General features: G+C 45.5%; 1 protein-coding gene across 4 annotated transcripts in view; it reads left to right on the plus strand.

The window, feature by feature from the left end:
- Window positions 1-13,773, plus strand: part of cherp (calcium homeostasis endoplasmic reticulum protein) — a 14,799-nt gene extending 1,026 nt beyond the window's left edge. Inside the window, exons 2-19 of one of the 4 annotated variants that reach the window (XM_063012790.1) lie at window positions 862-1,035; window positions 3,005-3,028; window positions 3,525-3,685; window positions 4,469-4,606; window positions 5,209-5,360; window positions 5,451-5,562; window positions 6,351-6,440; window positions 7,016-7,241; window positions 7,386-7,546; window positions 8,288-8,717; window positions 8,896-9,137; window positions 9,222-9,355; window positions 10,323-10,409; window positions 10,741-10,878; window positions 10,979-11,095; window positions 11,908-12,002; window positions 12,404-12,640; window positions 13,536-13,773. In XM_063012790.1, coding sequence (XP_062868860.1) covers window positions 862-1,035; window positions 3,005-3,028; window positions 3,525-3,685; window positions 4,469-4,606; window positions 5,209-5,360; window positions 5,451-5,562; window positions 6,351-6,440; window positions 7,016-7,241; window positions 7,386-7,546; window positions 8,288-8,717; window positions 8,896-9,137; window positions 9,222-9,355; window positions 10,323-10,409; window positions 10,741-10,878; window positions 10,979-11,095; window positions 11,908-12,002; window positions 12,404-12,630 — 2,708 coding nt within the window. In that variant the 3' untranslated portion in view covers window positions 12,631-12,640; window positions 13,536-13,773. The remainder of the gene's footprint in view (window positions 1-861; window positions 1,036-3,004; window positions 3,029-3,524; window positions 3,686-4,468; window positions 4,607-5,208; window positions 5,361-5,450; window positions 5,563-6,350; window positions 6,441-7,015; window positions 7,242-7,385; window positions 7,547-8,287; window positions 8,718-8,895; window positions 9,138-9,221; window positions 9,356-10,322; window positions 10,410-10,740; window positions 10,879-10,978; window positions 11,096-11,907; window positions 12,003-12,403; window positions 12,641-13,535) is intronic. The other 3 variants (XM_063012792.1, XM_063012791.1, XM_063012793.1) reach the window with 3 other exon arrangements.
- The last annotated feature ends 128 nt before the right edge of the window (window positions 13,774-13,901 follow it).

Below are 13,901 nucleotides of genomic sequence, written 5' to 3' on the forward strand. Positions count from 1 at the left end.
CCGTGGCCAAGTGGGTAGCACTGTCGCCTCACAGCAAGAAGGTCCTGGGTTTGATTCCCAGATGAGGCGGTTCAGGTCCTTTCTGTGTGGAGTTTGCATATTCTACGTGTCTGCGTGGGTTTCCTCCGGGTGCTCCGGTTTCCTCCCACAGTCCAAAGACGTGCAAGTGAGGTGAACTGGAGATACAAAATTGTCCATGACTGTGTTCGATATAACCTTGTGAACTGATGAATCTTGTGTAACGAGTAACTACCGTTTCTGTCGTGGATGTAACTGAAGGGTGTAAGATATGATGATAAAATCCAAAACAAACAAATAGCCTAACAGAAAGGCTGTAAGTATAATGTATCTAAACACAGAGTGTCCTTTAAATGACTGTCTTGATAAGTATGATGACTGTGATGACAGGCCACCTTAGCACATAGGGTCAGTAGCCCTGTAAAGAGTCTGTAATAAAGAATCACTAAAGTGGATAAGTGTTTAAAACTAGACTCCACTTAATCGTATGTGTTGTGTTTACCTGGTTGTTTTTGTGGACGTATCTTGCCCGGTGTGTTGGATGTGTCAATGAAATCTTCCAGCCTGTATTGTGCCTATATCTTGTTTGTTGTAAGACAGAATTCTTAATTATATTATATAGAATATTAATTAATAACATCGTCAATGTGTTTTCCACTATCTGTGATGCAATATGTATGTGTGTGTATTTTAGTAAACATATCATTAATCATAGTTGGTGACATTTCCTGTGTGTCCGGACTTTAGGGACACCCTGTACTTACTTTAGAAGTAGTTTGATCCTGTACATTCGAACAGCTGCTTACCAGAGTTTGGTCTCTTGACTGTTGATCCGTTTCCCAGACCAAGAGCTTCGCAATGTCATCGACAAGCTGGCGCAGTTTGTGGCCCGCAACGGCCCCGAGTTCGAAAAGATGACCATGGAGAAGCAGAAGGAGAATCTGAAATTTTCATTTCTCTTCGGAGGGGACTACTTCGGATACTACAAGTACAAGCTGGCCATCGAGCAGCAGCAGCGTACGTATAACCGTGAACCGTACAGTTTCTTTTCTTCTCTGTAATAGGACAGTGTGTAGGGTGACCAAACAGGCGAGCGTTTAAAGCTGTGTGCTTGAACTTTATACTGAAGTGGATATTAGTGGCGTGTAAAGGTGAACCATCAATATTCAGTTATTCAGATCATTCTAAATACGCCGGCAATGTCTTTACTTCTGACTAATGTAAACATGGCAGACTCTCCTGCTTTTAATGACACTATGGTTATGGATTAAACATAACTGCTGTCTGCTGTAATCACTAGAATCAGAATTATTACATTTATTAAAATTATTAGATGTCAGAATTGATTCTATGAGCAGTAGTGGGTCTGTAATGAAGCTACTGGACTAGTCGTCTTAAAGTCTCTGTTTGCAATTGTTGGGCCCTTGAGTTCCCTGAAGCATTGTATTCGGTCGCAATTATAAATAAGTTACTTTGAGCAAGGCCATCAGTCTTTAATGTGCTCAGCAGTTAAGGTAGTGGATTATTGACCAAAAGGTCATGGTTCACTCCCCATCAGTGCCAAATCTTGGAACCTTGATCGTCTTTCTCCAGTCCTGCTTGTCATATTCTGTTGTGTACAACGTTAAACCTGTTTCGAATGGGTTATTTTAGTTTTTATCTGCTCTATGATCTATGATGCGTCTCCTTATATGTGACATTGTTTTGCCCTACATATAGAGACCTGGCAGAAAGTCTAAAGTAAGACACTGAACAATAAACAGATTGTGTCTTATGCCAAGTTCACACTACACGACTTCCCAAGTCATCACGTCTCTGTACAGTTCACACTACACGACTGGATCTCTTGTAATCAGGAGTCTTTCAAGTCTGTGTGTATTTCACACTACACGACTGATCGGCGATATGGGGTCACGCACTACACCATCGCAGGCGAGCTTCTCTGCTCTCCCAAACTACGTTTAGTCACGAAAACAAACACTAGAAGTGACGAGGGGTTTAATGATACCACGTTCCAAAATGCACGTCAACAAGTAACGAACGATCAAAGTTTGTGCGCTGATGTGCAGCGTAAAATCAAGAGGAAAAATAAATGAATCTGAGTGGATTTGGCAACGTGAGCAGCAGGGATTGTTCTGTAGTGAGTTGGAGGTTAATAAATATATTTAGCAATGCAGCGTGGGTATTATGGTTTGTAGAGAACGATCAGGTCAGAAATACTGTATACAACTGGTGTGTGTGCTGATGTATTCTGATATAAACTATATTACGCCCCTGTCCCATCTTTTTACACGCCTTCCCTGCGTTTCCCTTCACCCCGTATCTTGCGTGCTCATTGGCTGTTCGACACCGCACTCATTGCCAGTCGGGCAACTCAGATCCAGATATTTGACAAGCTAGATACGCCGAGTTGCTCCCCAGCCGGCAAATCTAGCACCGATCACTCGCCGAGCAAAAATCGTGTTGTGTGAACTAGGCATTACCAGCGCTGCTTGTGGTAAATAACTACTGTATACGCAGTTTACATTGAGATACGTGCGTGTAAGGTTTCGATATACCCTGGGTATCTAACATCTACCAAGAAATTGGTAGACAGATGTACTTCTTCAGCCGGGCGGCACGGTGGCTCTGTGGGTAGCACCGTCTCCTTACAGCAAGAAGATCCTGGGTTCGATCCCCAGGTGAAATGGTCCAGGTCCTTTCTGTGTGGAGTTTGCATGTTCTCCCCGTGTCTAGGTGGGTTTCCTCCCACAGTACAAAGACGTGCAGTCAGTCACGTGAGTCTTGTGTAAGCAGTAACTACCTGTCATGTAATGAATGTAACCAAAGTGTAAAAAACATGACGTCAAAATCCTAATTAACAATAAATAAATAAACTTATTTAGTTCTAATAATAATAATTATCCACTAATTGAGTAGAATTGGTAGATACACGAGTGCATGTGTGCTGTTTTTGTTTCTAAGGTCAGTATTTTTTTCCTCTCAGATCCTTCCACTCATCTCGACGAAGGTATTTATAACATTCAGCAAGTAATTTTGTGTTTAGTATGTAAATGTGACACCTTGCCTGGTATCTCTGAGTGTTTTGCACTTTTATCTTTTTATTTTAGCTTATGATGAGCCATTTTATTGCTTGTGATGCTTTGAAATAATAGATTTTGGAAAATTCATTCCCGTTTTAAACACACAACCAACCCAACAAACTGTTGGTTTTACCCTGCTGGCTCTGAAGGCGTCATTCTGATTTCCCCTTTTTATTATGATTTATTTACTTTCATATTGCCCGGTTTGTTTGTATAACTCTGATTCCTGTGCTGTCCGAGCGGAGTCTTACCCAGTACGGTTTATTTTATGTTCTCATGGGCAGTTTTCTGAATACTGATGCATGTAAACATCCACCTGAAAGGCTTTGCTTGAGAATGTGCGTTCAGGAAAGACACCAGGGTGCTTATTTAGGTTGATTAGGTATTTTTTATTGGGAAAGTAACATGTGGTTTGAATTGCAGTGCTGCATATGCCGTCGGGTAATGAGATTCCTGATGTTCCACCCCCGATGGCCACGATTCCTCCGACGATTCCCTCCAGCACTACGTCGGTGGAGGAGCTCATTCAGCAGAGTCAGTGGAGCCTGCAGCAGCAGGAGCAGCACATGCACAGCCTCAGACAGGTAACTACACTAATCTAAGTTTACGCACCGTTACGCTCAGTTTAGGCACCGAGAGACGCTTATAGTCCGGATTTAGCTCCATCTGATTTCCACCTTTTTGGACGCTCGAAGAAGCTTTAAGGGGAATACGATTTTCATGTGATGATGATGTGAAAGCAGCGGCGCATCAGTGGCTACGCGCTCAACCAAAAACATTGTTTGCTGACGGCAATTAAAAGTTAGTACACTCAGGTCGCGCAGCGGTAAAACACTCTAGCACACCAGAGCTGATATTTCGATCTTGTTGGTTCGAGACTCAGCTCTGCTATCCAGCTGGGCTGGGCGCCTACATGAACTACAATTGGCTGTTGTTCATACAGGGTGGGAGCCGGACAGGGAGCTCCTGCCGCCTGCACAGAGACGGGGAAAGAGTGCGTCGGTCAGGGATCAGAGTGTGGCTCTCCGTACACAAAGCTGATCCGCATATGAACTCGCCTCGTGCAGGTAAAAAGACGCAGTCGGCTACTGCGCACGTGTCGGAGGGGGCGTGTGTCGGTCTCGCTCTCCTCGGTTAGCAGTGGAGAGGAAGCGTAATGCAATCGGGTAATCGGATACGCTAAAACACGGGAGAAAATGTGTAAACAAAAAAATAGATATAAAAAGAAGCTTCTGGAAAAATGCATCGGAAGGTGACGATGTAAAAAAGTGATGTGATTATTATTATTATTGCAGATTATTGATTTTTGTTTTAGTTTTTTTAATACAACATTTATCGTCTTAACGGATCTTCCTTCTGATTTTTAGAAGCAGATTAATGAAGCTATTGCCGTGGCCATGGAGGAGCAGATGCAGAAGCTGCTGGTTGAAACTCAGCTGGACACGGCAGAATTCGACAGCCTTCTTCAGCCCATCATAGACACCTGCACCAAGGACGCCATCTCGGTACGTTCCTGTATTTTAAGTGAAAATTAGACAGATTATACACAGACGAGGCATAACATTATGACCACTGAGAGGTGAAGTGAATAACACTGATTATCTCTTCATCACGGCACCTGTTAGTGGGGGGGATATATTAGGCACCAGGTGAACATTTTATCCTCAAAGCTGATGTTAGAAGCAGGAAAAATGATCAAGCGTGAGGACCTGAGCGAGTTTGGCGAGGGCCAAACTGTGATGGCTAGACGACCGGGTCAGAGCGTCTCCAAAACTGCAGCTCGTCTGCAGTGGTCAGTATCTATCAAAAGTGCTCCATAAAGGAACAGTGGTAAACCGACGACAGGGTCATGGGCGGCCAAGGCTCACTGATGCACGTGGGGAGCGAAGGCTGGCCCCACGGGTGAGCTACTGTAGCTCAAACTGCTGAAGAAGTTCATGCTGGTGCATCACAGTTTTGCATATGGGGCAGCAAACACAATGTTAGGAAGGAAGGTGGTCATAATGTTATGCCTATTCGGTGTATAACATAAGCAGGTCAATACTTTCTAATTGTATTGTGTTAGGTTATTAATGTCAGGTGTTTTCTTCTCTTCTTTAAATGTTAGGCCGGGAAGAACTGGATGTTCAATAACGCCAAGTCACCACCACACTGCGAGCTGATGACCTCACACCTCCGCAACCGCATCACCGCGGAGACGGCGCATTTCGAGCTGCGCCTGCACCTCATTTATCTCATGAACGACGTTCTGCACCACTGGTACCCACACCACTCTACGTTCAGCGAGGTTTCACGAGTGTCTTTTAATCCTTCGTTGATCCTGAGTGTTGCCATGTTGTGTTCTCACAGCCAGAGGAAGAACCAGAGGGATCTGCTGGCTGCACTTCAGAAGGTGGTGGTGCCCATCTACTGCACCAGCTTTCTGGCTGTCGAGGAAGACAAGCAGCAGAAAATCTCTCGGGTACACTCATAGTTTATTCCTAATGCTACATAATTAAATGCACACCTTTGTGAATCATGTGGCCTGTCCGTCCTTTTATCTTTGGTTATTGTCATTGTAGCTATACACAGATCAGGCATAACATTATGACCATCTTTCTAATAATGTGTTGGTACCCCTTTTGCTGCCAAAACATCCCTGCAACTGTGTATTCTGACACCTTTCTATCAGAACCAGCATGAACTTCTTCAGAAATCTGATCTACAGTAGCTCGTCTGTTGGATCGGACCACACAAGCATCAATGAGCCTTGGCTGCCCATGACCCTGTCGCCGGTTTACCACTGTTCCCTTCTTGGACCACTTTTGATAGATACTGACCACTGCAGACCGGGACACACCCCACAAGAGCTGCAGTTTTGGAGACGCTCTGACCCGGTCGTCTAGCCATCACAGTTTGGCCCTCGTCAAACTCACTCAGATCCTCACGATCGCCCATTTTTCCTGCTTCTAACATCAACTTTGAGGATAAAATGTTCACTTGGTGCGTAATATATCCCCCCCACTAACAGGAGCCGTGATGAAGAGATAATCGGTGTTATTCACATCACCTGTCAGCGGTCATAATGTTATGCCTGGTCGGTAGCTCTCGGTGAGAGCACAATTAAACACAAATTACACAAATGAAACTAAAATGATATGAAATATATATGAGTATGTACCTGGTGATAAGGATATATACACATATATAATCATCTGTGCATTTAGTAGCAGCCTGGGGGCTTTACATTAATCTTTCTCTGCTGTTTAGTTGCTCCAGTTATGGGAGAAAAACGGCTACTTCGACGAGGTGACCATCCAGCAGCTCCAGAGTCCGGCCCTCGGTCTGGCGCAGTATCAGGTAACCGCGTGTGCAGCGTTTAAGCTTGTTTTAGCCAACAGTGTTATTTTTAAGGCTAGTTTAGGGGCAGAAAGCATTTAGCAACTTAACATACGCCCCTTGACTCTTCATTAGAGACGGGGTCACACAGAGACGTACGGACAGTCGTGCACTGCGCTCCATTATTCACCGTCTCTGTGCAGCGCCTCGACCAGCCAGCAGAGGCCACGATTACGACAATCGTGTCTGTGTAGGCACCAGCTGAGATAGCTGACGTGTAGTCGGTGTTTTGGGGTTTACAATATGTCATTGGGTGGCACGTTGGGTAGCACTGTCGCCTCACAGCAAGAAGGTCCTGGGTTCGATTCCCAGGTGGAGCGGTCTGGGTCCTTTCTGTCTGCGTGAGTTTCCTCCCACAGTCTGAAGACTTGAATGTGAGGTGAATTAGAGATGCAAAATTGTCCATGACTGTGTTTGACATTGAACATGTGAACTGATGAATCTGTCCTGTCATGAATGTAAGCAAAGTGTGTAACGCATGACGTTAAAATCCTAATAAATAATAAATATAATATGTCGTTTGCTCTTCCGTTTAGGCCTCGTTGGTTATGGAGCACGCCGCTGTCGTGCAGCCTGTCCAAGTAGCCATTCAACAGCAGATCCAGACGCTGAAAACTCAGCACGAGGAGTTCGTGGCCAACCTGAAGCAGCAGCAGCAGCAGCAGCAGCAGCAGAGTGTTGCGGCCGCTGCCGTGACCCAGCTGCCACCATCAGAACCTGAAGTTAAAGGAGTGAGCCAGAGTGCTATGACCGCTCAGGCCGGTGGGTCATTTTTAATGTCATTTTTAAAGATGTACCCTGTAGCTGCAGGACATAACTAGACTACTGCTAGTAATAGCTACTACAACACACTAGTACTAGGGTTAACTACTTTGCCACACTTACGTTTGTATGTTATCATGTCAGCAGATGCGAAGCCTCCAATGACGGGCCCTCCACCCGGTGACTATGATGGTCCTCAGTCGAGGCCGGACTCCAATCCCTCCGCCATGTCCGACGTTCCCCCAGGCAAGCCCGGCTGGTTCGACGGTCAGCACGGCATGCCGGGCTGGAACCCACAGCACCCAGTGAGTTTGTTTAGTATTTAAATCCTCACAATGAAAGTGCATTGTAATAATAAGGGATCCTCTGTACACTATATGGACAAAAGTATTGGGACGCCTCTTTTAATTTTAAATTGACGCTACGACAAGGAAAACGATGGAAACGGCGTCCGGCACAGAGCCCTGACCTCAGCTCCTCCGAACTGCTTTTTTGGAATGAACCCGAGGGGCGACACGATGGCTCGGTGGGTAGCACTGTCGCCCCACAGCAAGAAGGTCCTGAGTTTGATTCACAGGTGCAGCGCTTGGGGTGCCTTCTGTTTGTGTCTGTGTGGGTTTCCTCCCACAGTCCAAAGACATGCAAGTGAGGTGAACTGGAGATACCAAACTGTCCAGATACTTAAGTGTAACCAGTAACTACCTGTCCTGTCATGAATGGAACCAAAGTGTAAAACATGACGTTAAAATCCTAATAAATAATAAATAAGGAATCAACCAGACCATCAACTGAGGCTTTCCTGATTAACATCAGTGCCCAGCCGTACAAATGACTGAATGGGCACAAATTCCCACAGGCGTACTTCAAAGTCTGTGAGAAGCCTTCTCAGAAGAGCGGTTGTTGTAATATCTGAAAAGATCACATAGTGGTCACTCTATTTTAATACCATTTGACGTCCAACCAGCTCACGGTCAGGTGTCCAAATACTTTTGGCCATGTAGTGTCATTCTGAATGAGCTTAATGCAGCATGTGTTGTTTTTCTTAGCCTCCGTTCGACCCGAATCAAGGACCCCCTCCTTGTCCGCCCTGGAACAGTCACGAGGGGATGTGGAACGAACAGGAACCGAACTGGAGCAGCCCTAGAGACGGCGGCCCCGGGGGCCCGTGGGGCAACCAGAGCGAGCCCCCGCCGTCCTGGAGCGGGCAGTACGATCAGCCGCCCTGGAGCAACCAGCCCGATCAGCCGCCGTGGGGCCACAGGGAGCCGCCTTTCCGCATGCAGCGCCCCCCGCATTTCCGTGGCCCTTTCCCTCCCCACCAGCAGCCACCGCCGTTCAACCAGCCCCCCCCTCCGCACAACTTCAACCGCTACCCGCCACGCTTCATGCAGGACGATTTCCCGCCCAGACATCACTTCGATCGCCCGCCGTTCCCGCCGCAGCGGTTTGACTACCAGCACGGGGACTACCATGGAGGTGAGGGTGGCATCGATTCTGTAACTCATGTTAGGGTTTAGAGATTTAGGGATTGACGTACTGATGTTTTTTGTTGCACTGGTTGATGGATCAGCTTTTAAATGATAGGAGTATTAAGGCTGACAATCAAATCTGACTGGCTATAAAGAACAATCACGATTGTATTGCTTGTTTTTAGACATGGGCCCACCCCCACATCACCACCCAGATCAGATGATTCCTCCACCAGGAATGGGTGAGCATCCTCCATGGGGGGGTAACCAGCACCCTGACTTCGGGCCCCCGCCGCACGGCTTCAACGGCCAGTCTCACCCTATGAGACGGCAGAATCCCACACATGTGAACCAGGACGACCCGAGTCTGGTGCCCAACGTCCCTTATTTCGACCTGCCCGCGGGTCTCATGGCTCCTCTGGTAAAGGTGAGACCTGAATTCTTCACGATCTGAACTATGATATTCATCATTATTTACATCCGTATTTATGTTTTTTTTGTTTTGGTTCAGTTGGAGGGTCATGACTACAAGCCTCTTGACTCTAAAGACATCCGGCTTCCACCCCCTATGCCTCCTAGCGATCGATTGCTGGCTGCTGTCGAGGCGTTCTACAGTCCGCCCTCCCACGACAGACCGAGAAACAGGTTTTTTACCCTCAAATTTTCCCCCATTAAGCTATAAAATGCTGTCTATTATGCCAAATTAATATAATAAAGAGGACTTGCAGCAATTTAAAAAAGAGTGCTACTAGAATTCTATTCCTGTATTCCTTCACTTCTTGGGCGACTACACAGTGGTGGAGGAATACAGGGGGTATCTTATCCAAATGCCTTTGTTTACGTTAGGGTTCTCTGTAGAAATCTGCATTTGGCCAGTATATTGTCTAGATATACTGATTTTTAGGTTCAATTCTATTCGATTATGGCACTGTGCTGCCAGTGAAATATGCTGGTGGTAGTATTATAGTATTATTTTATGAAAATGCCTTCATTAGCAGCGACTTACAAGTAAAGGGAGGTCTTGAAGTAAGCTTAATCGCAGAATTTAAACATACATAGAACATTATGACCACCTTCATAATATTTTGTTGGTCCCCCTTTTGCTGACAAAACAAGGCATGGACCCAGCATGAACTTCTTCAGCAACCTGTTGGATTGGACCACATGGGCCAGCGTTCGCTCCCTACATGCATCAGTGAGCCTTGGCCGCCCATGACCCTGTCGCCACTTTTGATAGACACTGACCACTGCAGACCGGGACACACCCCACAAGAGCTGCAGTTTTGGAGACGCTCTGACCCGGTCGTCTAGCCGTCACAGTTTGGCCCTCGTCAAACTCGCTCAGATCCTCACGCCCCTTCTTGCTGTGACTCTACACTTGGAATATAAATGAAAGCACATTAGAAAATGTGAAGTTTGTGTGGAGTTTGCATGTTCTCCCCGTGTCTGTGTGGGTTTCCTCCAGGAGCTCCGGTTTCCTCCCTCCAGTCCAAAGTCGTACAAATGCACTGAATTGGAGATCCAAAATTGCCCATTATAGTTTAGATAAGTATGTTATTTTGATCTGGTGTCCTTAATTCTAACGAATCGCTCGTGTATGTTGGGTTGGCAGCGAGGGCTGGGAGCAGAACGGTCTGTACGAATTCTTCAGAGCCAAGATGAGGGCGCGGAGGAAAAAGGACCACGACAAACGTAACAGGTTGGTGTCACTGTGTGTCCAGTGGTCTAGGTAGTGTTTGTACTGTGTGTATAACATCGAATTACATCAAATAAATACGTTTGTGCCATAACACGTCTCATACTGTTTGTAATGACTGGGTTTGGCTGTTTGGCTCCTTTATAGGAGCTGATCCCACCATAGTGACTTTAAATCTAGTGGCAAGACGTTCCAGATTATTACAGCATCAAATGAGCTTCATCTTAATACCAGTGCTTTTGGAATGAGATGTATAGATGTTTCTCACCACATGGTGCTTTTACTAACGTTCGTTTATACAAACGATTGTTGATTTGGTTTCTTGACTCTCCAGCACGCGAGGCAGCCGTTCCCGTAGCCGCTCACGCAGCCGAGGCAGGTCGTCGTCACGCTCCAGCTCTCGCTCCTATAAATCGTCCCGCTCCAGGTCTTCCAGGTCCCGATCCCGCTCCTACTCCAGATCCCGCTCCAGGTTTCGTATCGTTTGTTTACCTGTATGAGCTGATTATATATCCTGCATGTGCTTTAGCTGACCAGCGCTTTACAATAAACCGTTGCTCGTGCGCTTTTAGGAGCGGGAGCCGCTCCAGATCGAAGTCCAGAAGCCGCTCGCGTTCCAAATCACGCTCCAAGTCGCGCTCGCCCGACCAGAGACAACACGCCGCGAAGTCCTGCAGCCCCACACCACTGTAAGTGTACAGCTGTCACACACACACTCATACGCACACACTCATACACACAGGTCAGATTTACTGCACCAGAGGATCCTTAACTCTTTAACTGAATACAATAATTACTTAAGTAGATTGTTGGAAGGAACAGGATTCAGAGAGGGAATTGAAGAACACAATATACACTAAATGGACAAAATTATTTGGACACCTGACCATGAGCTTGTCGGACATTCTATTTCAAAAACAAACAGAGTGGGCGCTGTGTGAGCATGTCAGCTATAACAGCAGCCGCTCTTCTGAGAAGGCTTCTCACAAGACTTTAAAGTATGTCTGTGGGAATTTGAGCCTATTTAGTCGAAAGAGCATTTGTACGGCTGTGCCCTGATGTTCCTGTTCATTCCAAAGCTTTTCAGCTGGGCTGAGGTCAAGGCTCTGTGCTGGACACAGGATTTTCTCAGTTTTTAAACCTTATGACTTTATAGAGTTTACTTCTGGAACAGGAAAGGGCCTTCCCTAAACTGTTGCTGGAAGCATTAAAAGTTTTCTTCATATAACCGATTTATTGCGCCTGTTTGCAGTCAATTCAGGAATTCAAGAGGTGTCCTAGCACTTTTGTCCATATAGTGCGTTTAAGATAGCAAACAAGTCATGATTATGTCTAGTAATGATGTATAATGTATAATGCATATAATAATATAACATATAATAAAGCTTTAATGACGTATAATGAAGCAATAATGTTAACCGCATTTAGAAATCGAGATACTAGACAATACTAATAGTGTGTGTGTGTGTGTGTGTGTGTGTGTGTGTGTTTGTGTTTGTAGGGCGACTTCTGGTCTGGGTTCAGGTCCTTCGGCTCCAGTCGTCGATCAGAGGTTGGGAGAGGAAAACAAGGGCCATCAGATGCTCATGAAGATGGGTGAGTGTGTTATCAGCTGTAAAAGCTCAGGCTTTAATTAAAGAGATGATTTTATTTTCTGATTTTATGTAGAATCTAAAAATCATGTGTGGGGCCATGCAATTTACTGGAGAGTGTCGAGTTTTGAGTAGTATGCGATCTGGGAAGCGGCCCGAGTAGGCTGACAGAAGGCTGATAATTCGACAAGCAAAATCTAGATTTGTGTTTGTTTATTTATTGAAATATATAAACTGTTAGTAAAGAGGAGAGTGTAAATAAAGCACTGATATAAGATCGATGAACAATAAATCAATGAATGATAATAATATGGCGTGTATGTGGCTGGCGGTGTGTAACGTGGAGTTAAACGTGCGCAGAAAGGTGTGTGTGTTCGTCTGTGACACATAGTCGTGTGTGTGCAGGATGGAGCGGTTCTGGAGGACTCGGAGCTAAAGAGCAAGGAATTCAGGATCCCATTAAGGGAGGCGACATCCGGGATAAGTGGGATCAGTTCAAGGGTGTTGGGGTTTCCCTGGATGATCCGTACGTCAACTATAGGCGGAATAAAAGCTACAACTTTGTAGCGCGGATGAAAGCCCGAGAGAAAGGTGAAGTCCCTGTTTCTGCTGTTCAAAATAGCCAAACGTGACTGTTTCACTGTAAGTGGATGTTAGCTTCATGTTACTAAAGTATACATTTACACCGATCAGCCATAACATTAAAACCACCTCCTTGTTTCTACACTCACTGTCCATGTTATCGGCTCCACTTACCATATAGAAGCACTTTGTAGTTCTACAATTACTGACTGTAGTCCATCTGTTTCTCTGCATGCCTTTTTAACCTGCTTTCACCCTGTTCTTCAATGGTCAGGACCCCCACAGGACCACCACAGAGCAGGTATTATTTAGGTGGTGGATGATTCTCAGCACTGCAGTGACACTGACATGGTGGTGGTGTGTTAGTGTGTGTTGTGCTGGTATGAGTGGATCAGACACCGTGTCCACTCACTGTCCACTCTATTAGACACTCCTACCTAGTCGGTCCACCTTGTAGATGTAAAGTCAGAGACGATCGCTCATCTATTGCTGCTGTTTGAGTCGCTCGTCTTCTAGACCTTCATCAGCGGTCACGGGACGCTGCCCACAGGGTGCCGTTGGCTGGATATATTTGGTTGGTGGACGATTCTCAGTCCAGCAGTGACAGTGAGGTGTTTAAAAACTCCAGCAGCGCTGCTGTGTCTGATCCACTCATACCAGCACAACACACACTAACACACCACCACCATGTCAGTGTCACTGCAGTGCTGAGAATCATCCACCACCTAAATAATACATGCACTGTGGTGGTCCTGTGGGGGTCCTGACCATTGAAGAACAGGGTGAAAGCAGGTTAAAAAGTATGTAGAGAAACAAAATGAACAGTGAGTGTAGAGACAAGAAGGTGGTTTTAATGTTATGGCTGATCGGTGTATATCATTTGGATGATTGTAGATCAAATTTCCAGCCTCATAATGATGTTATTTATGATTATTTACTTGTATTTTATTTACAGTGAAACGTGACGCCCAGGAGTCCACCCCTCCAGAGTGATTCTTCATTACACTTTCCTCTTTTTTTTTTTTTTTTTTTTAGCTCTACAGACTCCTGTTATTGATGTGACAGCTTTTTGTTTTGGCAGTTTTTCATTGTAACGAATCTGAATGTCATGTATTTGGAACGCGGTATCAGTATCATCGAGTTTTGTCTAGGTTTAATACTCAGCACAGCAGAATAAAAATCTTTTAAACGTGTACTGATACAGTCTGTGTGGTGATTTTTCACATTTGATAACAGTGCATTAAAGTTGATGCTTTAATTAATTAAAAAGCTTCCAAAAATCGGGTACGGTGGTGTATCGTTGCATAACGGTCTGCGTTGA

This window comes from Trichomycterus rosablanca, chromosome 17 (genome assembly GCF_030014385.1).
Source record: "Trichomycterus rosablanca isolate fTriRos1 chromosome 17, fTriRos1.hap1, whole genome shotgun sequence".
In the NCBI taxonomy this organism is placed as follows: domain Eukaryota; kingdom Metazoa; phylum Chordata; class Actinopteri; order Siluriformes; family Trichomycteridae; genus Trichomycterus; species Trichomycterus rosablanca.